General features: G+C 41.9%; 1 protein-coding gene across 1 annotated transcript; it reads left to right on the top strand.

The window, feature by feature from the left end:
* Positions 1–21,371, top strand: Htr3b (5-hydroxytryptamine receptor 3B). The gene is made up of 8 exons (XM_090319487.1): positions 1–153; positions 6,476–6,520; positions 7,024–7,133; positions 7,942–8,111; positions 8,576–8,733; positions 18,368–18,578; positions 18,713–18,895; positions 20,202–21,371. The coding sequence occupies exons 1-8, from the start codon at positions 10–12 to the stop codon at positions 20,435–20,437; spliced, it is 1,257 nt and encodes a 418-aa protein (XP_090175613.1). The 5' UTR covers positions 1–9; the 3' UTR covers positions 20,438–21,371.
* Positions 21,372–21,713: the final 342 nt, after the last annotated feature.

The following is a 21,713-nucleotide window of genomic DNA, read 5'->3' as shown; positions in this document are numbered from 1 at the left end:
GCCGCAGCAATGCCCCATCCTAGGGGCTCTGTCCTGTATAATCTCACCACGCAGTTACTACAGCAGTATCACAAAGAAGTGAGACCTGTTCACAACTGGGCAGAGGCCACTACCATCTACCTGGATCTGTTGGTTCACGCTATACTGGATGTGGTAAGGGCCATGCTGGGCTTTCTCATTCTGCTGATCCTCTTTTAAAACTACCTATGCTTTCTGCAGGAGCCTAGGAGAGATTCTGTTGCTGAATTTGAGAGGGGAGTGTGTGCTAGATTCACTTTAGCAGTTAGTGCAAGGTAAAATATGTATTTGGAAAAATCCAGTTTTTCAGTCCCTTACTTATACTGTAGAAAGCAAATAGCATAGAATGAGGATATGTTAAGTAGTAAAGCCATAGATTAACGTACATTTCTATGTATGTGGCTAAAACCACAGATGGCAACAGATACCTTATTTTATGGTTTACTTTTATTTTGCCTGACAGGGAGGCATTATGTGGTGGAGGAGTCAGTCATAGGGCTTGAACTGCAAGCCTGGGCCCTATCCCTGAGCTCTTTTTCTTCATGGCTAGCTCTCTCACTTTGAGCCACTTCCAGTTTTCTGGTAGTTAATTGGAGTTAAGAGTCTCAAGGTCTTTCCTGGCTGGGATTGGATTGGAACCATGATTCTCATATATCGACCTCCTGAGTAGCTAGGATAACTGGCATGAGACTCCAGGACTTTGCTTACATTTTTTTTAAAGTGATACTAGTAGATTTAAGAGATCCAGGTTTGGGAATGTAGCTCAGTGACAAAGTATGATAGAGCGTTTACCTAGCATTTTGCAAGATCCTGCTTTAATCTCTAGCACTACAAGAAGAAAAGGAGAGAGAAAAAGGAGAGGGAGAGGGAAAGAGAGAGAGAGGGAATTTTTTTTTTGAAAAAAAGCATAAAAAGCTGGACATTATGGCTCAAGCTTGTAATTCTAGCTACTTGGCAGGCAGAGATTAAGACATCACAGTTTAAGGCCAGGCCAGGTGAAAAATTCTCAAGACTCCATTTCAGCCTGCTGTTCATGTGCAATGATCTCTAGCTACACAGGAAAGTACAAAAAGGAAGCCCAGGTCGGTCTCAGCATGAAGGAATGAATACCCTACCTCCCAAATAAACTAAGCCAAAACGGACTGGGGACCCAGCTCGAGTGGTAAAGCACCTGCCCAATACTACCAAAAGGAAAAAAAATTGGAAAAGAAGAAAAACAGAGCAACCCAAACCCAATTAACTGGTACCTATTATTGTGTTTGGAAACTCTGATCCTGATTTCTCTTTTAGAGACTTAAAAAAAATACTTCCTTTTAGATTGGTTATAAAGAAGATCATATTTTCATGAAGCAAAGGTAGTTTTAGTTCTCTCTTTTCAATACCTATATTTCTATTTTTTCCTTGTCTTGTTGCTCCAGCCAAGACCTTAGTATAATATTGAATAGAGTACGGCTCTGTAAATATCAAATTAATGCATGCGGTTGACAGTGTTAAAATCGTCTCTGTCTTGTTTTGACCTAAAAGCTCTAGTAATTCTCTTAAGTGCTAAGTTAAAATGCACAATTATGATTGCAATTTTTCTTTTTGTCCTCCTGTTCTGCCAACTTTTACTTCATGTATTTACTTCATATGTTATTAGGTGCAGACACAGTTAAGATTCTATGTCTTCTGTCATTATGAAATGCCCCCCTTCTTTTTTGATAATATTCTCTTCCTGGAGTTTTTAAAATATGTATTTTTCATTGTATGTTCTTTGAAATTATTTTCAATTTAGATCACCTAATTTCACTTATTTGTTTATTTCTTTGTTGGCTTTTTGGTATTTTTTCAATCATGGGCCTGAACTCAGGGCCTGGACACTGTCCCTAAGCTTTTTTTTTTACTCAAAACTAGCACTCTATTACTTTGAGCTACAGCTCTACTTCTGGTTTTCTAGTAGTTAATTGGAGGTAAGAGTCTCACAAACTTTCTTCTCCAGGCTGGCATTGGTCTTGCTTTTTATTCCTTCCTAAACTGAGATTAGAGGAATGCACCACTGTGCCCAATTTGGTATTATTTTTATCAATGACTTGGTTAATCTAAATACTGATGTCTCATTATATTTAGAATGGCTTCGCCTAAACTGAGCCTAAATTGGGGCAGGGACAGTTTGGGTCAAAGTGCACAAATTCGACACAGACCAGGACACTGCTGATGTGAACAGATAACTTGTTGGATGTATTTGCCAAGCCACTGAACTGGCCTGGGAGCTCCTGTTTGAGATGAAGAATTTGCATCTCAGCTCTCCCTGCAATACCTCCTTTCCAGTATCATGTTTTGCCTCCTGTTTTGTTTATATAAAAGACTACAGTCTTGTCTTAGCATTTCTGGGTATTATGAGTACCTTAGGGAAATCTGATTATAGAGATAATCTACTCAACAGTGAAGAGCTTCAATTTGTTTCTATTGAGTTTTGTCAATTCCAAATTCCCAGCTACCTTTGTATTCCAGGCCACTGACTAGCGCCTCCCAACCAGACGTTGAGGCATCTGTTTCTATAGTCTTTGAAACTGGGAACGATAAATAAGAATGTGGGGGAATTATCTGTATATTTGCTAACCACCAATTTAGATCTAAATAGACTCCCTCTGTTAGGAAGACTAATGAATTCCAATTCTCTGAAATATCCTTTGCTTTAACAAGCAAGATAGAAGGTATCTAAAGAAAAAGAGAGAGGAGAAAAATACACACAGAAAAAGACTGTGAATAATGTCACTAGAGAACCAATTATGTTCACCAGCTGGCATTGAGAAACTTGTTTTCTTTGATTAAAAAAAAAAGATTTTTGTTTTAGTCTCAAACTACTTTTTGACATTGTCTTCTTTAGGGCTGAATGACAAATCCTACCAGGCATTTCCATAAAAATCTTAGGGGGGGGAAATAAGTCATAATGTTATTGTTTCCATGATGAAGCAATGGGCATGAAGAGAAAGGGAAACTGAGGCACCAATATGGAAATTGCTAAGAATCAGCTACACAAAATGATAATAATAAGTGAAACATTGTAACAGGGATTGTAGATAAGTGCTAGTGGTCCAGGCTTATAATCTTAGCTCATTCCTAGAGGCTGAAATCTAGAGAACTGGGATTTGAAGCTAGTCTGGCAGAAAAGTCTGGGAGACTCCATCTCCAAAATAACCAGTGAAAAGCAGGGCATGACTCAGGTAGTAGAGTGCCAGCCAAATTAGTACAAAGCCCTGAGTTCAAACCCCAGCATAAACAAAACAAAACAAGAGACCACTTTCCCAGACATCTGACTGTATCAGCCACATTTACAAATTGATATGACAGTGATTAAAAAAGAACTAATAAAGACAATTCATAAGTATAAAAACATGATTTCAGGTAAAAGCATCGTTAGGCTGTTATATTTCTTAGTAATATAAACTGCATTTTTGAACTTATTTTTTCTTATACCAGTGGGGAATCTTTGCTGATTGTAACTAAGCCTAGAACTGAGCCTTCTGTGCTTTAGTGGGTGAGACATGATGTGTTTCATGATTTTTCAGCTGGCAAAATTTGCAAGGAAGCCTTGTCCCCTAAGCCTGAGCTCTTAGAAGGCTTCTCCCCTCCCCCAATTACCAGGACCCCTGCTGAGCCAATCCTGGCTGTGAGGCCCCTCTGGTCCTCCTGCAAGCTGTTCCTTGGGGAAATATTTGTGAATGCAATCTTTTCCTTTTGCATACTACTTTAAAACCCGCCTTTCCTAAGTATCTATTTAAAGCCCATAAAAATCTGTAGAACCCTTAGATTCTACTAGTCTTTGTAGAGCCACTGAAGTTGGGTGAATCAAATCTGTTCACCATTTCTTCTTTCTTTTGGTGCTTAGCAAGGCATTCGTAAGAACTAACAATTTGCTTCCTTGGTCATAAAAGGAGAAACTTTAATCTGAAAGTTTATGGTTTCTCTTGACAGTGATGTGCAGACCCACTAGGTCTATCTGTCTAGTCTATGCACTGCACAATTCTGTATACATCATCTTCATGAACTGAAGTTTCTATATTCCAGGCTTCATCTCAATTCTTCAGCATGGTGCTCTTGACCTTGTACACAAAGAACACATATTTCTAATGTGTTTGGGGTACTGGGGACGATAAATGAGTTACGTACTTTCCTGCCAGCAACTCCTCAATCACAATTATTTATTGAATGTTTGTTGTAGACTATTACAAAAAAAAAAGTTACCTAAACATTGTCACTTTGAACCCAGTCAGCAGGGGGAGAGATTTATTTTTCATCTTGGATTTTCCATGTACTTATTTTAAGAGTATGGTTCACAAATGACATATTATCCACAGAAAGAAATGAAAACTGAGAGTTCAGAGAGAACTCCTTAGTAGTTTAATATTAGCTTTCCCTTAATACCCTGGAAACCTCTTTAAAAATGATGTATGCCTCTAGCCAGAGATGGTCATCCATGCCTGCAATCCCAGCACTCAGGCAGGAGAATCACAAGATTGAGGCCATTCTGGGTTGCATAGTTAGTTTAAGACTTGGGTTATATACTGAGATTTTTGTCTCTAAAGAAATAAATGCCTACAGAAATGATTTACCTTTTCTATATTAATTTGTTTCAAATAGTTTTATTAACACTCAGCTGAACCACAAAATTTCCCACAATGTACAGTTCAGTGTGTGTGTGTGTGTGTGTGTGTGTGTGTGTGTGTGTGTGTGTGTGTGTGTGATTCACCGAGCTTTGCAGCTACTGCCCCTTCCTCCATCTAATTTCAAAGTATTCTGAAAGAGAAATCCCATCCTCACATATAATCCCTCCTGCCATCCCTGGGCAAACGTGAATCTACTTTCTCTTTCTATAGACTAGTAGTTAATCTATAAATGCATGGTACCCTGAAGTAAATGGTGTCTTGGGATTGACTTCTTTCACATACCATAATATCTTTAAGGTTTATGTGTAGTTGTAGCATGTATGATATTTCATTACATCTTGCTGAATAATGTTCTCTTGATGGGTAAGTCTCATATAGTCTGTCCATTTCATCCCTTGGTAGACATTTGTGTTGTTTCTGCTTCCTTCTATCATGAATAATGCTGTTAATAAATATTCATATATGCTTTTTTGGTGTACTTATGCATTTGAGTCTCATGTTTATATCTTTAAGATAATTGCTGGCATTTATGATGACTCCAAGTTTAATCTTTGAGGAAACACCAGACTATTTTTTTTTCTGAAGTGTCTACATCAGTAATCCTGCCAGCAAAATATGAGAGTATCATTTCTTACAATTTTTAAGTTTCTTTTGCCTATTTCTGGCCTTACTCCTTTCTTGCCAGGGAAGATATATGCTGTGGTTTTAATGATTTTGAGACTTGTTTTGTAGTCTAATATATAATCTAGCTTGGAAAATGTTTCATGGGATGATGGGAGGAATATTACAGTTGTTGGATGAACTATTATCTGAAAGTCTGTTAAGTCTATTGGAGTTACCTTTTATCTTTGATGCTTCTGTGTTGATTTATTTTATTTTGATTTTGGTCTGGATGGTCCTTCCATTGACAGATGTGGGAATGTTGAACTATTATTGTCCTATTTATCTATCTCTTCTATAGATCTACTAATGCTTGTTTTATATAATTGAGTAGTGTCATTTGATTTTTTTCTGTTGCTGCTTCTGTTTTTCTCGCCATATCTAAGAAAACATTGCCTAAGTCAAAGTGATGAGAGTCACATTTGTTTTCTTCCAAGAGTTTCATAGCTCTTACAGTCAAGTTAATATTCACATATGGTTTGAGATATTTCTTTTCTTCAAATTCACAGGAACATCAAAGTTTCAAAATGTTCTTCACTAGTTTAGATATAAAAATAATTTGGAAAGAGGTTTTTTTTTACTGTGGTTGCTGCTATCTCAGGGGATCTGTTTTTAAAAAGTCACAAACACATTGCAGATGTTGGGAATCACCTGTATTATATCTTCTAAAATGTAGGTGCGTTACATTAAACTTAGTCTTTTACAGGCAGAGAAATGTAAGCAAAAGGTAAAAGAAATGGTGTCAGCAGTTGAGATAATCCTCACTGAATGATTATGAATAGTATCTTAATTTCAAGTGAAAGTTTGCTCTTATCTTTTAAGCTTAGAAGCAGCTCCGACTACATTTTTTTTTTAGTTTGATGAATGGTGGTGTAACTAATTAGACTGGAAGAAAGATTAGGAATCCATTCAGGATTTCAAGTGCAGTCAAAGTGCCATTTTGTCACAGACCATACAGTAACACTCAAGGTGACAGTGGCAGGCAGGTGTGCATCAGAATGCCGAGGTATATGGAAGAGTCCAGGTGATGCTTATAAAATCCTTGTTATTTCACTAGGTTAAACTTCCTTTTTCTGGGTTGTCTTTATTGTTGAATTTGCCTTTGATTATCATTCCATTCCATGGTAGTATATTTTCTTTTTGCTTTGCAGGATGTACAGAATCAAAAACTAAGGACCATAGTATGGTACCATGAGGTAAATGACTATTTCCTTCTATGCATCTGGAGAATTAAGAGCTATAACTACTCTAAAGAATAGATATATCTTTGCATTTATAGTACCTTAGATATACTGTAGACTGATTTATTAGAATCCATTCAAGATATATCTAGTCATATCTATTGGTGTCTATCTATCTCTCCACCTATCTATCTCTCCATCTATCTCTTTATCTATCTCCATGGATCTGGTTGATTCTACCATTATAAGGAATTTTTTATTGTATTTTATTGTTGGGATAATGTATAGAGGGGTCACAGTTACATCCGTCAGGTAATGGGTACATTACTTCTCAAATCTTGATACCCCTCCTCATGTTTTTGTCCCCCTTTGACTCCCCCAACCCATCCCCCATTATAAGGAATTTGACAGGAAATGTTTTTCCCTAACAGAGAATACCAAGGGACTGATAATTTGAGTCCCTAAACAGGTTGATCTGTTGCATCTTGGTAAATTTCCCTTTGGGCTATTCCTAACAGGTTTGGAATGATGAGTTTTTGTCCTGGAATTCCAGTAAATTTGATGAGATTAAAGAGATTTCCCTGCCTCTCAGTGCCATCTGGGCTCCGGATATCATCATTAATGAGTTGTAAGTGTGCTGGGCTATATTTCAAGTGTTTGTCTATGGGCTGTAGTACTAGGGATTGAACTTATCTAATGCTGGCTAAGCAGGTGCTCTGCTACTTGAGCCATGCCTCCATATCTCTCTAGTTTTAATTTATGAGATAGTCTTACTATGTAGCCCAGGCAGGATTCAAACCCAGCAACCTTCCTGCCTTAGCTTCCTAAACGCTAGGATTCCATGATTTGTATGAGGTTTGGACCAAATAGACTATTCAGACCAGTGGCTGATGATTCCCAGTGGTTTCTACTTTGAGTTCTCTCAAATGGAAAATTGGAAATAGGTTAGAAATACTATGAGCTAAAAAGGGCTAGGGGTGTGGTTTGAGTGGTAGAGCACCAGATCAGCAAGCATAAAGCTCTAAGTTCAACCTCCCCGCCCCCCCGGACCTCAGGCCATGAAGAAGAGCCACAAAGGAGAGCTTTACTGGTTCCACCACTGAGCGTTTCCTGAGAGTTGTTTCTTGTGGGGAGAGGCAGGTGCCTCGAGGTCGGCACCACAAATAGACATTATCTGAGATATAGATTTGGTTATTGGTGCTTGAGTTCACTTATTGATGCCTATATGCAGCAATAACAAATGAGCTGACCTATCTATGACCCCGTCACAGCCCATCTCTGCTGGGGGTGCATCATCACCTACCATCTCTGCAGAGATAGGGTAGCCCTCAGTCTTATGGTTTCTCCCATCTCATAATAGCCATGAGCTCTGGGTATGTTTTAAAGTGACTAAAGCCCTCTGTGTGATGAGTTTTCTTCTTCTTCTTTTTAAATAGTGTGGACATTGAAAGATCTCCTGACCTTCCCTATGTTTATATAAACTCATCGGGGACCATTAAGAACTCTAAGCCAATCCAAGTGGTCTCTGCATGTAGTTTACAGACCTACACTTTTCCATTTGATGTCCAGAATTGCAGCTTTACCTTCAATAGCATTCTTCACACAGGTAAACCAGGAGAATTCAGGAAAAATGGTAGCTAGTTGGGAAAAACATACTCATGTTGGGTTGGCACACACAGATTAAAATTATACTCTCATTTCCCATCTCCTGTATTCTTGCATGTAATTGGCTATTTAAAATCCAAATCTTTTCTGGCATGGAATATAATTCAGCTATAATTCAGAGTCATTAATTTGCATGGCTTCTGTTAATTTGTGACCATGATATTAGGACTCTACCACCACTGAGAATGTTCCAAACGTCAGTACAAGCTCCATCCCACTGTGGAAGAGTGAACGCCAAACCCTCCATTCATAGCTTTGTTTTTAATGACTAGAAAGATTTGATTCCTTGCATCTAGTCCCTAATTCAAAGAATCCCTCGAAGACTGTGAAGTCAGGAGAACTGGGTGCTAGACATGCTGTTGCCTCTTTCTAGCAGGAAAGTAAATTATTTTTATTTGTTTCCAGTGGAAGATATAGACCTGGGCCTCCTGAGGCACGGAGAAGACATGAAACACGACAAGAAGGCGTTTTTGAATGACAGCGAGTGGGAGCTGCTCGCCGTGTCCTCAACATACAGCATCCTACACACGAACACTGGGGATTTCGCACAGATTCAGTTTAATGTAGGTGCTTCCTCTTCTCACCTTAGCCACCCGTTCTCTTGCTCTTCTGTATTGGATGAAGGAATCTCCATTCTATCTTGCATAGTGTATTCATTTTCTTTTGTTGCTGTTTGTTTTTTGCCTTTGCCAGTCCTGGGGACTGAACTCAGGGCCTGAGCACTGTCCTCGGGCTTTTTCAAGGCTAGAGATCTACCAATTAAACCACAACATCACTTTGGCTTTGCTACATATGTGGTACCGAGGAATCAAACCCAGGTCTTCGTGCATGCTAGGCAAGCACTCTACCACTAGGCCAAACTCCCAGCCCCTAGTTTACTCATTTTCACCCAAAGCCATTGGGTGAGAGGGCTCTAGACATCAATCTAAACTCCAGCATTCCAGAGAGCAGAGGTCCAGTGAGAAATCCTGGGATTTTATATTGACATTTCACAAGTGAATGGAGAGAAAATGAGGTTCAGACTCCAGGAACTTGAACCCCTACTCACAGGAGAAACTCTCAAACCTTCCAGTACATACAAACATGATCACTTATAATTGCCATGGAGGGAAACACAGACACAGACACACACATAGACACACACACACACACACGCACACACGCAGAGCCACCACTACAGACACATATTGGAAAGGCCGTCTCATCAACATCATTGTCTTGTTCTTTTGTTTTCTTTCTTCTTTCCTTTCCTTAAAATTAATTATCTTTAAGTAGTTGTAGAGAAGATTCCATTTTACAGAGCATGAATACAATATGCGTTGATCAATGTCACCCCTTCCAAAATTCTCACCCCTCCTCACCCACCCTTACCTTACTTTTCTGAATTTTGTAGCATATGAATTGTATGCTTTTTAAACTGCATTCTCCCTCTTCTTTTCTTTATTTGTGTCTCCCTTTCCCCTTGGCCCTACCCCCCTTCTCTCAAAGTAGCAGTTTCCTGGTGTTTATTTTGTTGGGCTTTGACATTGCCTTTTTAAGGAACTACACAATTTTGAGTTCTCCCCTGAATCTATCATATTTCAGTTAATAGATTTGTATCCGCTTGCATACCACCCCAAGTATTTACTGATTGGTTTATAGATGAATTCTAGCTACCACATATAAAGGAAACCATGCAACCTTTAATAAAGGAAATATTTTTTCTCCTTGTTCTATGGTGCTAAGGTTAGAAACACAGGTCTTGTGCATCTACCACACACCCAGGCTGTGTCCACTTTTCTTTTTAACTGAGAGTAAAGGAAAGGCAAAAGACAAAACAAAAACAAAAAAACAAAAACAAAAACCAAATAAGCCAAGAAAGCTTTTCTTTTCTTCTTCTTTTTTTTTAATTTCAATGGGTTTCTTGGCTAAGAGTAAACACTTCATTAATTTTAAAGATATCAGCCTGCAAACATTATTAATGCAGCCCCAATAATGGAGAGCATTAAAGGAAATGTAAGAGAAGCACGTGAGAGGTGGAACTTAGTCCCCCACCAAGTACTGTCAGAACCCTGCACACACCATTACCCACGCTGCACGGAAGAGACAGGCAGAGGCAGGAGAGGGGCAGGTAAGCAGGGGTGTGAGTGCACGACACACTTGCAAGTGCTCTTTCCCTCTCCATCTCTTCCTCCCCCCTCACTGTCATTCTCCCTCTTGCTCTCTAGCCATTCCCTTTCCTGTCGTGCGACCCTCATTATTTATACTTACATGCCACCTTCTAGTATTTGGCTTTCTCAGCAAAAGAAACTGGAAGTTTCTATAAGACTAACAGAGATGGTAGAAAATTGCTAAATCAAGGGGAGATGTTCCTGAATCTAGGAACCATGGACCAATTTCTTTCTTCTCTTCATTGGTCTGTTCCTCCTCTCCAATAGTGTTTACATGGAGGTTATTGCTAGAGTCTGATATCCATTCCATCTCAGGCTCTTGGAACTTTTCCCCAGGTACCTACAAAAGCTTGCTTCTAAGCCAGGCACCTGTAGCTCATACCTGCAATCATAACCACTCAAGAGACTGAGATATGAGGATCCTAATAAGCATCTAAACCAGGGAGGATGAATCTGTGGGGACTCCTAATCTACCATTAATCAGCAGAAGTGGAGATACGGCTCAAGTGGTAGAGCACCAAATTGAGCAAAGGTGAGAGAGAAAGGCCCTGAGTTCAAGCCCCAGGACTGGCACACAAAGAAAAGAAAGAAAGAGAGGAAGAAAGGGGGAGAGAGAGAGGAAGAGAAAGAGAGAGACACAGAAAGAGAGAGGGGAGAAGGGAGGGAAGGAGGGAGGGAAGAAGGAAAGAATAAAGGGAAGAAGGAAAGGCTAGAGAAAAAAAGAGAAAGAAAGGAAAAGAAAGCTTGCTTTTAGCCTTAATTTTCTGAAAAAGACTAAAAATCCTGGCTAGAACCACAGATCATATTAGCAAGATTCAGGAGTAATTCTGCAGCTTCAGAAAGACTTAAAATAACGTTCACAACTATCCCAGCCCCATGTCTCTCTCAGTCTCTCCAGCTCCACGCTCCTGGGTGCCACGTACACCATGCCTGGATGAATTGTTCTCTAACTTTTCATCAGACACCCCACTCTGAATTTACTATCCAAGGCATCCTGTTGTCCTTCGATTGTCCAGTGATGTGAAACCCAGAGCCCAGTTCTATGCCAGTACTGGGCTTGCCAGCGTCCTGACAGCAAAGGGCCATCTCCCTTCTAATCTAATCACCTGCTGTGTCCCAGTCCAGGCTGCCCTGCAGGAGGCTGGGGACAGGTGGGGCAGGCAGGAGAGCCAACGATCTATTCTAAATAAACCTCCATCTTATGCCTAACATATACTGCTGCCACTTACACTAAATCAAATGCTCTGGATGCCCTGTTAGTTCCAGCTAACGCGCAATCACAGCTGCCGGCTCTGGGACACGTATTGTTTATCAGAGGGCATCGCTGATGCTTTGGAGTCAGACTACATTCCACAGGGGGCCCAGGGAAGGCTCTTCTCTCTATAAGGATGTTTGTGTGAAGCCTGGGACCCAATCCAGCGACCGTGGGAGGGAAGGTTTCCTCCAATACATTATTGGAGGTGCTGGTTCCCAGAAACAGCAGGGTGAGCATTCGATTTCTGTATGGCAGTGATTTTTTTTTTTTTGAAGAATAAGGGTAAAAGTGGGAGGGGGTAGGGGAATAAATGTAGTAACTCATGTTGGATGGAAATAGTGGACACTGTGGGAACTTAATCAACCCTACCACAGATAGACTCACACTGAGTAAAGTGTTCATTCAGGCAGGAATTGGGGTACCCACAGGGAACCCCTAGAAAAAATGAAAAGGGGTGTTTTGGGGAAAGAAGGGTGGGTGCTTTTCTTATCATCATTTTTTATCCACCATAATTTGCCTTTCCAGATTAGGGTAATTTTGTTGTGATTTCCATTAAGTGCAGTTTATAAATGGGATAGAAGATCCTTCTAAACACCGAGAGAGAGAGAGAGAGAGAGAGAGAGAGAGAGAGAGAGAGAGAGAGAGAGAGAGAGAGAGAGAGAGAGAGAATTAAAGCCCCAGAAATCTTTCCTTCTGAGGTCACTGAGATAGACAATAATCATTCCTGCCCATCTTATTCTACCTACAGTCCAGATCCAAGGAAGTCTTACTCTAAATGCAAGGATCTTATTTAAATAGCAGTGACTTTCCAAACTGGGAATGTTGGGAGGGGTTTGGAGAGGAGGAAAATAGGCTTCCATATAAAGCGGGAGTCTGGGTGTCAAAATTCCAACGATGTTTTAAAGACGGTCATGCAAAATTGAGTACTGGTAAGGCCTGCCATCAAGGAGGCAATTAGAGGCCAACCTTGGGGTCTATTCCATCTCCAAGGAGCTCTCCACATTCACATTCTGAATTAGATTGATCTCTTTCATTAACATCAATAGGCTCCAAATACCTTTGTGTACTTATTATTACCTGGCTTTAATGGATAATGAAATTGTGGCATAATATTGCTAACACCTGAAGGGTGTCTAATGGAGAACATGGACTGAAACTAAAGTGGTTTTTTTTTCTTCTTCTCTGTCTTCGAAATTTAAAGACGCCGGCTTCTTTTAGTCAATTAGGAATGATGGGCCGTAGGTAGGGGTGGGTTTGCAGAGGGGAGTATTTCACTCCACTGGCGATGCACCTGCTCCCCAGCTTCTGTTGGGTTACTGGCTCTAGAATGATAGATGAGACAGAAGGGCATTAGGAGTGACTGACCGCAGTGGGCCAGAGCCCATTTGGATTACTCCGCACTCCCACTCCACTGGAACTAAAAGCATTCTTCACAGGCTCCAGTGCAGTTCAGTCAACATGTGTCAGCCTCAGTGGTCATGCGTCTGTCGTAAGATGAGTGAAAAAGGAGCAGGCTATCTCCCGTGAACTTTAAAATCAGCCCAGAGATCCATAACAAAACCACAAAATTGAGCACTTGCTCTGTGTCCTCAGGAGTTTATAGGTAGCATCCTTGCGCTCCCATGAGATAAGTACTCATCACATCTGCATTCTTACAAATGGATGGATTGCAGTGTAGAGAAATGCCTTGCAGGGTGACCAGGGGAGCTTCCACTAAAACCCAGTCAGTCTGAATCCAGAAACCACGTACCTAACCCAACTAAACATAACAGAATACATTCTAGACCATTCTTTCTGTACATTGGTAAATGCTAGACAAGTCACCTTTATTGGCTTCATGAGGCGGCCCTGATGAAGTAGAAAAACGTATCCTTTTCTAGTTCTGCAGACTGGAAGTCTGAAATCAAGAAGGACCCAGCCTTTTGGGCACTCGGAGGGAGAATTACTCTATTCCATTCACCTAGTTTCTGGTGGTTGCCAGTAATAACTAGCATTCCTTGGCTTACAGGCAGCACTCTGAGCTTTGCCTATACCTTCCCATGGCAGTCTTTCTACAGGCTTCTTCACTTCTCAGGACACCATTCACGTTGGACCAAGGGCCCTATTGCTTTATAGTACAAACACATCGTAACTCCAGTGATCTCCAATGACCTTCTTGCTGAATAAGATTACATTCTGAGGATGTCAGATGGACACGCACTTTACAATTACTGTTTGGTCCAGTAAAGTATGCCACATCCTGCTCACTCCCTACAAATTCAGGTCTCTCCAACATGCAACATACATATGTCCATCCCAACATGCCCCAAAGTCTTAGTCCATTCTCGTATCAATAAGAACAAAATATCAAGTAAACATAAACCCATAAGGTTCTACATCAGATATAGACTATGGCTACGATCTATTCTGAGACCAAATTCCTTTACACCTACAGACTTACAACACACTCAACTAACAATGTCCAGATCCTGAACTTATAAGATGGAAAAAGGGAGATGGACTTGTCCTGTTAATGGCATAAACTCTCCAGGATTCATTGCAGGGCCTTGATAATCCACTGATGATCAATTCACATTTGTCGAACAAAGGAATAAAGGACTCTGAAGATTAAATGAGAAAATGAATATAAAAATTGTAAACTGATGACATTAGAGATTTTTTTCCATTTTGTCCTATACTGGTAGAGAAATCCACCTACTTCATACTAGCTTTTCCTTTAACTCCACCCCATGACAAAGGTGGGTCTCTTGTTCTGAAAGGCAGTTCAAATGTAGCTACTGCTTGGTTTGCCTCAAGTATGGAAGCATTCTTGCTAAAGTTACAGGAATGGGTGAAGTGGTTTTGAAAGGTTTATCTAGCTTTTCAGTTTTGCAAGCCAGATGGATATGGAAAAGTTGTTTTGGATACTTGTATCTTTCCCTTCTGCCTTCAGCTGCTGCAAGTTGACACCCAAGATGGAATTGCTCCTGACAGGATGGATAGCATCTTTGTAGGACATGATGCAATATGAAAAAAATCAAGTATTTCTCTTCTTTTCCCCTTTTCTCTTTTGATTGGCCTAAATTACCTCTACAACATACATGTAACATATTTTGACTGTATCCACCCCATCTATATTACTCTTTCTTAGCTTCCTTCCTTCTCCCCACATTTTTTAAAAACAGTAGTGGATTTCTAAATTGAACCAACAGAACATGAAACCACATACAGGTCTCTTCCAAATTCAGGACCCTATATGGCTGTAACAGGTCACATACACATGAGGCCAGCTGCCCCTCTCAGTATCTTAGCTCTTTTCTTCAGGCTGGGAGTATTTCCTAGTGGTAGAGTGCTTGCCTAGCATGCATGAAGTCCTGGGTTTGATTCCTTGGTACCACATACACAGAAAAAGCTGGGACTGGTGCTGTGACTCAGGTGGTAGAATCCTAGTGTTGAGAAAGCTCAAGGACAAGTACCAGGCCCTGAATTCAAGCCTCAGGATTGGTGAAAAAGAAAAAAAATACCTTAGCTCTTCTACATCCCCCCAACACCCCAAGGATTTATTGATGATCCGATAAAACTATACTGTCTTGGAAATGGGAGATTCTGAGGAGCTATCCATCTTTGCTTCTGGTCTCGATTTTTATTTACTGTCTACATCAGCCTCTGGGTGGAGAGGAATCATGTCTGCTTGTTCTAATTATATAGGAGCTTTTACACAATGCTCTTCAACTACTTTTTAAGGAGTGGAGAATCAAAGCACAAAGAGGTTAAGTTAGACGTGGACCTGCAAGATCTTAGAATTGAGGCAAACTGGAACTCTGCCCCCCCCTTGTCTATAATGAGTCTAGACTCTTTCTACTTGACTCATCTGCCTACTGTTTCTTTGGGGTAATATTCCTTGACTTTCCTTCCCTTCCTATAATAATAATAGTAATAATAATAATAATCTGTTGTGAAGTCTTTAGGGGGAATTCTCATTTCTACCACCCAGAGAACCAGTCTTGGTCAGCCCACTTTCTATCTTCATAGGCCAGACCACCAATAGCCCAGGATGGACCACAGCCTAAAACTCCCACGGGCTCTGACCATCTGACCCCCTTTCTCCTGTCCTCACCTCATCACAGACACCCTAGACACATTCATTGATGGGGGCTTGGGAGGTACAAGTTGATGAAAGCTTATTTTGTTGGGTTTTTTTCCTGCTGACTGCACTTTGGTGGAATGTCTTTTAAGCAAATTATTGCAAAGCAAGCAAGTGATGCTCTGGTATAGATATTTGAAGCCAATTATGTGTAATATGAAAGACAACGGCCAGACTACAATCCACCAAACAGCCCTGGCCTGCCAAGCTCCACTGAATTGGGATGCATTCCCAGAGCTCACCGGTGGGAAGGTCTCCCTTTCTCTCTTTCTCTCTCTCTCTCTCTCTCCCTCCCTCCCTCCCTCCCTCCCTCCCTCCCTCCCTCTCTCTCTCTCCCTCCAGCACGGTGGTGTCTAGACTCCCCACCCTTCTAGCACCACCACAACCACCACCTTCTGCTTCTTACCAGCCTCTCGATCATATCTCTGGCCTTGGCTCATTTCTTTGTGATTCTCTTCCAGAGTGGGGGAGCTGTAGACGTGGGAGGAAAGCCTGGAATCCACTCAAAGGTCCCAATGGATCAAGGGTTATAGCTACATCTCAGTGGTAAAGAATACTGGAAATCATAAGACAAGGGGACACACCCCAGTTCTGCCACTTAATTTATTTAAGGGAACTGAGTTTTGTTTTGTTTTTTTATCTAGAAAGTGGAGGCTATTGCTGGCTGACAAGTTGGCAGTGAGGATTAAATAAATCACATCATAATTATAAAAACATCTAGCACAGTAACACATATAAATCATTTTATTGTCTGGAAGTTTGTGTGAGTGTGTGTATGTGCATGTATGTGTGTGTGTGTGTTTATAAAAAGGGAAATGGTGGGCATTATTTCTGCATAAATCCAATAGCAAAGAGCCCATTTGCCTGACAAGCTTTACTGAACACCCACTGTCAGTGACTCACACCTCTAATCCCAGCTACTCAGGAGGCTGAGATCTGAGGACTGCAGTTTGAAGCCAGCCAGGCAGGAAAGTCCATGAGACACTAATCTCCAAATAAATACCAGAAAACCAGAAGCGACACCGTGGCTCGTGTGGTACAGTGCTAGCCTTGAGCAAAAAAGCTCAAGGGCAGGGACTGGGAGTTTGGCCTAGTGGTAGAGTGCTCGCCTAGCATGCACGAAGACCCGGGTTCGATTCCTCAGTACCACATACTTAGAAAAAGCTGGAAGTGGCGCTGAGGCTCAAGTGGTAGAGCTCTAGCCTTGGGAAAAATCCAAGGACAGTGCTCAGGCCCTGAGCTTAAGCCCAGGACTGGCAAAAAAAAAAAAAAAAAAGCTCAAGGACAGTGCCCAGACCTTGAGTTCAAACCCATAACCAAGAGAGAGAATGAGAGAGAGAGAGATATCTGATATGGGACCCCTTTGGGATCAACACCTTTTCAGAGATTTGGTGGGATATGCCTTTACAGCCTAGTTGGGAGAGAAGCCTTGCCATTCCTTGGTTTTATTTTCAGGAGGGATGACCACAGAGTTTATCTTCCAGGATGGCCTGATACTTGCTCTGTAATGTTATGTAACCCAGGTTACCCTTGAACTTGTGATCTATTCTGCCCCAGCCTCTCCAGTGTTGGGATTACAAGAGTGCATCATCTCACCTGGCTAGAATATGTGTTTCTTGAAGACACTCCCCATTACTCTCCCAGAGAAGCTAGGTAAGAAAAGTGACAACAGAGACTTGAATTCCAAGGTCCAGCAGTCACCGAGCAGCTCATTCCAGTGCTAATCGTACAGGCTGAGTTGATGGCTTCAGTTGACCACACTCTAGGGATCTACTTCCTCTGCTCTCTGCTCCTGACGACTGAGCTGGGGCTGCAGAAATGGGATCTCTGGTCCTGCTTGGCTTAGGAGAGGTAGGAAATGGAGTAGTGAAAGAGATAAAGGGAGGGAGGGAAGGGACTGAGAAGTTACTCGTTTCTTCATTTCCCTCCCATGCAGTCACTATCAGGCTGGCTGTGTCCTAGGAGAAAGCTACAGCTCCTATATCTTGGCATAGATTCCTCTCTAGGCACTACTCCGAGCTCTTGATCCACTCTCAGTTCCCAAGGAGCCTGGAGGCACTGCCCTCTTTCTTATGATCTGTATGCCCAGCCCATACCTTGCAAATTTCCCCATTTTCTAGTACTATTCACTCCTTCCCAGACTCTGAAAACTCCCCAGATTTAGCTAAGGAGCTTCCATTCCAATAAGGAGATAGAATGGACAAAATAATACACACTATTGCATAATTAATAATCTTTTAAGAGAAGGAGGATTTTGGTTTACGATGACTTCTCACCAGCTATATGAATTTGGATATGTAATCCAATCTCTTTGAACCTACATTTTTCTCATTTGTAAAATACAGAGATAATATCTGGTCCTTAAAGTTCTGAAGATTGAAGTCAATAAACATACAGAACAATCCTATGTTTTACACACAGCAAGTGACAAGTACGTGCTACATTCTTATATCGCTGTCAATAACATTAAAGATACTAAGATTCGTACAATTGAAGCTTAATATTAATATAATTAGGGCTGAACGTAGAGCCTTTGTAAACCACAAAATGGCCACAAAGGTAATTCTGAGATAAACAACAGACACGTCAAGACTTAATGGATATTCATGGCCGTGAGTTTAGCTGAACCCTAGTCCATTAGATTCAGCAGCTGTCTTGTTCCTGACCAGGTGGTGATTCGCAGGTGCCCCCTGGCGTATGTCGTGAGCCTGTTGATTCCCAGCATCTTCCTCATGCTTGTGGACCTGGGCAGTTTCTACCTGCCGCCCAACTGCCGTGCCAGGATTGTGTTCAAGACCAACGTGCTGGTGGGCTATACTGTCTTCAGGGTCAACATGTCTGACGAGGTGCCAAAGAGTACAGGGAGCATCTCTCTGATCGGTAAGTAGCCGTAGTGTCATTTCACTCTTTTTCGTTCCTCATGGTAACAATCCAATGCCACACTTGAGACTGGAGGAAGGGCAGGTCCCAGAGACTCTAGCTAACTCCCTTCTCTGCTCTGGCCTCTTCTCTAGGCGTGTTCTTCACAGTCTGCATGGCCCTCTTGGTTCTCAGCTTGTCTAAATCCATCCTGTTGATCAGATTCCTGCACAGCGAGTGGAGAGGTGGGCAAGGACAGCCTCTTCAGTGCCTTCGAGGGGATGTTGATGCTGATGGATCTAGAACAGATCCTGGGGCCCAGCATGCTGAGGCAGCAGGTTGGTGAGAGGCCTTGAGATCCTGGTTTGTCTTCTTTATCACCACTGGTGTCAGTGTAGACTGGGGGAAACTCCAGGCCAAGGGTTGGAATGTGTGAAGAATCTGAAATACCTGCTTCAGAGTGCTTGTGCTCTATGTATTGCTGGGGACAGGAGGCTACCTCCTGCTAGAGGTCATTGTAGCTTGAAGGGAAAGTCCTCATTCATCTTTAGCTTGTTTAATTTTCTAGGTTGGTCCAGTTTCCTAAAGTTGCTGATCTGTTGACTACAGAATAGCAGAGACCTGGTATGAGTCATTTCTGTGTGTGTGTGTGTGTGTGTGTGTGTGTGTGTGTGTGTGTGTGTGTGTTAGAGACAGTGACAGACACACAGTGTAACAATTGTTTAATGTGAAAAACATGTAAGACACATCCCAGGCCCCTAAAGCTCCAGAGTTATTTCCATTCAGGAATGATGGTGGCTGAAGGCTTGGTATTTCATATTTTAGTATCAACACTGAAGGTGAGGAATGAGTTTAATTGGCAGATATGATTAAACTCAAGGGGGCTTTTCCGTCCTCTGCTCGTGAGGGTTTCAATTGTACACGTTTTCCTCTGGAAGTTTTGGGGACAGAGGAAAGGGATATGTTCCAAGGAGCAGGTAACGGAATATCAGAAAGCAATGAGATAAGTACACGCAGGCATACACCCTAATTTTTGGCCAGGTAACTGCAAAAAGTCAAACACTCAGGGCCCTGTGTCTTTACTTAGATGCAAGATCAGATAATCATACAATTGGCAATTTTCCACTAGTGTTAGGCATCGTCCATGTACACCACCAACTCATGCTTTTTTTGAAATCAGTTGTAGGGCTTGAACTCAGGACCTGGGTGCTGTTCCTGACCCTCTTTGTGCTCAAAGCTAGCACTCTACCACTTGAACTACAGCACCACTTAATGATTTTTGAGTAGTTGATTGGGGATCAACTTCGAGCCTAGATCTCAGCCTCCTGAGTAGGTAGGATTACAAACGTAAGAAACCAGGGCCTAGCTCACTTATGCTATTTGCACCCAGTCACAGTTCCCACAGGGCTCTAGGATTCGTGCACTCCAATTGAACCAACCTAGACCAACCTCTAGCTCAGAAAAAAAAAAGCTCCTGAAAGGATCTAACCAATACACAACTCTGTCATAATCTCTGAGAGCTCTTCGTCTACTACCCAGTATTTTTTTCCCTACAACATTCCTTAAAAGATAAGACCATTAAGAAAAAGTTCAGGCAGGTCTTGGTAGCCGCTGATTCACCTGGAGATTTTCCCCTATCTGCAGAATTCCGGATCTATCAAGACCACTGGGTCCAGTCAGAGACCCTAAAGGAAATCTGGTTCCAGCTTCGATCCATCAACAACCATCTCCAAACTCAGGAGCAGGTGGACCAACAGAAGGTGGCATGGCTGGCACTCCTGTATCGCTTTGACCAACTGCTCTTCCGAGCCTACCTGGCCATTCTGGGGCTCTACACCATTACTCTGTGCTGTCTCTGGGCACAATGGAGTGACTTGTGAAAACTGAAGTCATGTGTGGGAACAAAAGTCCACAAGCATCCAGTCCTGCTCTCCCTTTACCTTTCATCTAGGGCAGGCTGGTAGGAAGGAGGACACAGTAGGCTGTAAGGTAGTCCTAATCTTCCAGTAAAGGACACAAAAGTCCAAAACTGTTTGCTAGGAACTTTTTCCAGCACTAAAATTGCCTTGAAAAAAAAATCTGCATCCCCCCCTCCATCCCCCTGAAGAAAAAGAATTAAAATTCAAACAGCCTTTACCTGCATCCTCCCTCTCTCATTACCTCCCGGTTAGTGCTCAGTGCCAATTGTCCATGAAATTCCACTGCTGCTGTTAACGAAATGAGGGCCATAAGAAGTTTGGAAGAGGAAATGTCCATGCAAAGCTCCAACTGTTTCCTTTCCCCACTTCCTACTTTCTGCCACTTGCCTCCTCTGTCTCTATGTACTTGGCTAGCCTCTAAACATGTAATTTCTTGAGATGGGCTTGCTATGTTGCCCAGGTAGGCCTGGAATTTACCATACAGATAGGCTGGCCTTGAACCTGAGAGCCTTCTGGCTTATTTTCCCAAGAACTGGAATTATATGAGTGTACCACCACCGTGTTCAGTATCTGTTCTGGCTTTCTCCACTTCTTCCTCAGGTTAGCAGAGGGGAAAAGGAGGGGAAGACTTTTAGTAAACTCACTGTGATGGGTTCTCCCTCCTTCCTAGATGCACACTGGAGAAAACACCAGATAAGAGAGTCAGAAGACTTGATTGTGGCTCTGGGTCCCTCACTACCTGCCCAGGGAAACTTGAACTTCTCAGGCTTCATTAATTTAGAGGAAATCAAGACCGTGCCTATTTCCTCTATCCATATCACAGAGTTATGAAATGAAGTGATGTACTTAGCATTTCGCCATGCAAATCACATGTCACAAAATAAACGTAAGATCTGCCTGCTGTCTACAGATGGATTTCATTCTTGAGTCTTTAACGTGGGGTACTATTTCCAGCTACCTCTATTAGAATCCATTTATGGGCTCTGGTTATCTCCCAGTAGTGTCTTTATTATTATAAGGATCCCACAGCCAAGGGTTGAAGCTATCAAACCCCACCGCTTGCAGAGGGACTTGAGTGGCGTGGGATCCCATCACACTTCCCACACAGTTTACCTTGCTCCTTGCCAGATACTCAGCCTCATAATGTCAACCTGTAAGAAGCAGTCATTCTTAGATACAATGGATGCTGGCCTCTCAGTAGACTGATTCTATCTAGTGCTTGGTGACTCCAATCTCA

This window comes from Megascapheus bottae, chromosome 27, assembly GCF_031878675.1.
Source record: "Megascapheus bottae isolate mThoBot1 chromosome 27, mThoBot2.hap1, whole genome shotgun sequence".
Lineage (NCBI taxonomy): Eukaryota > Metazoa > Chordata > Mammalia > Rodentia > Geomyidae > Megascapheus > Megascapheus bottae.
The sequence above is the reverse complement of the archived record's forward strand: the minus strand, read 5'-3'. Positions and strand labels throughout refer to the sequence as shown.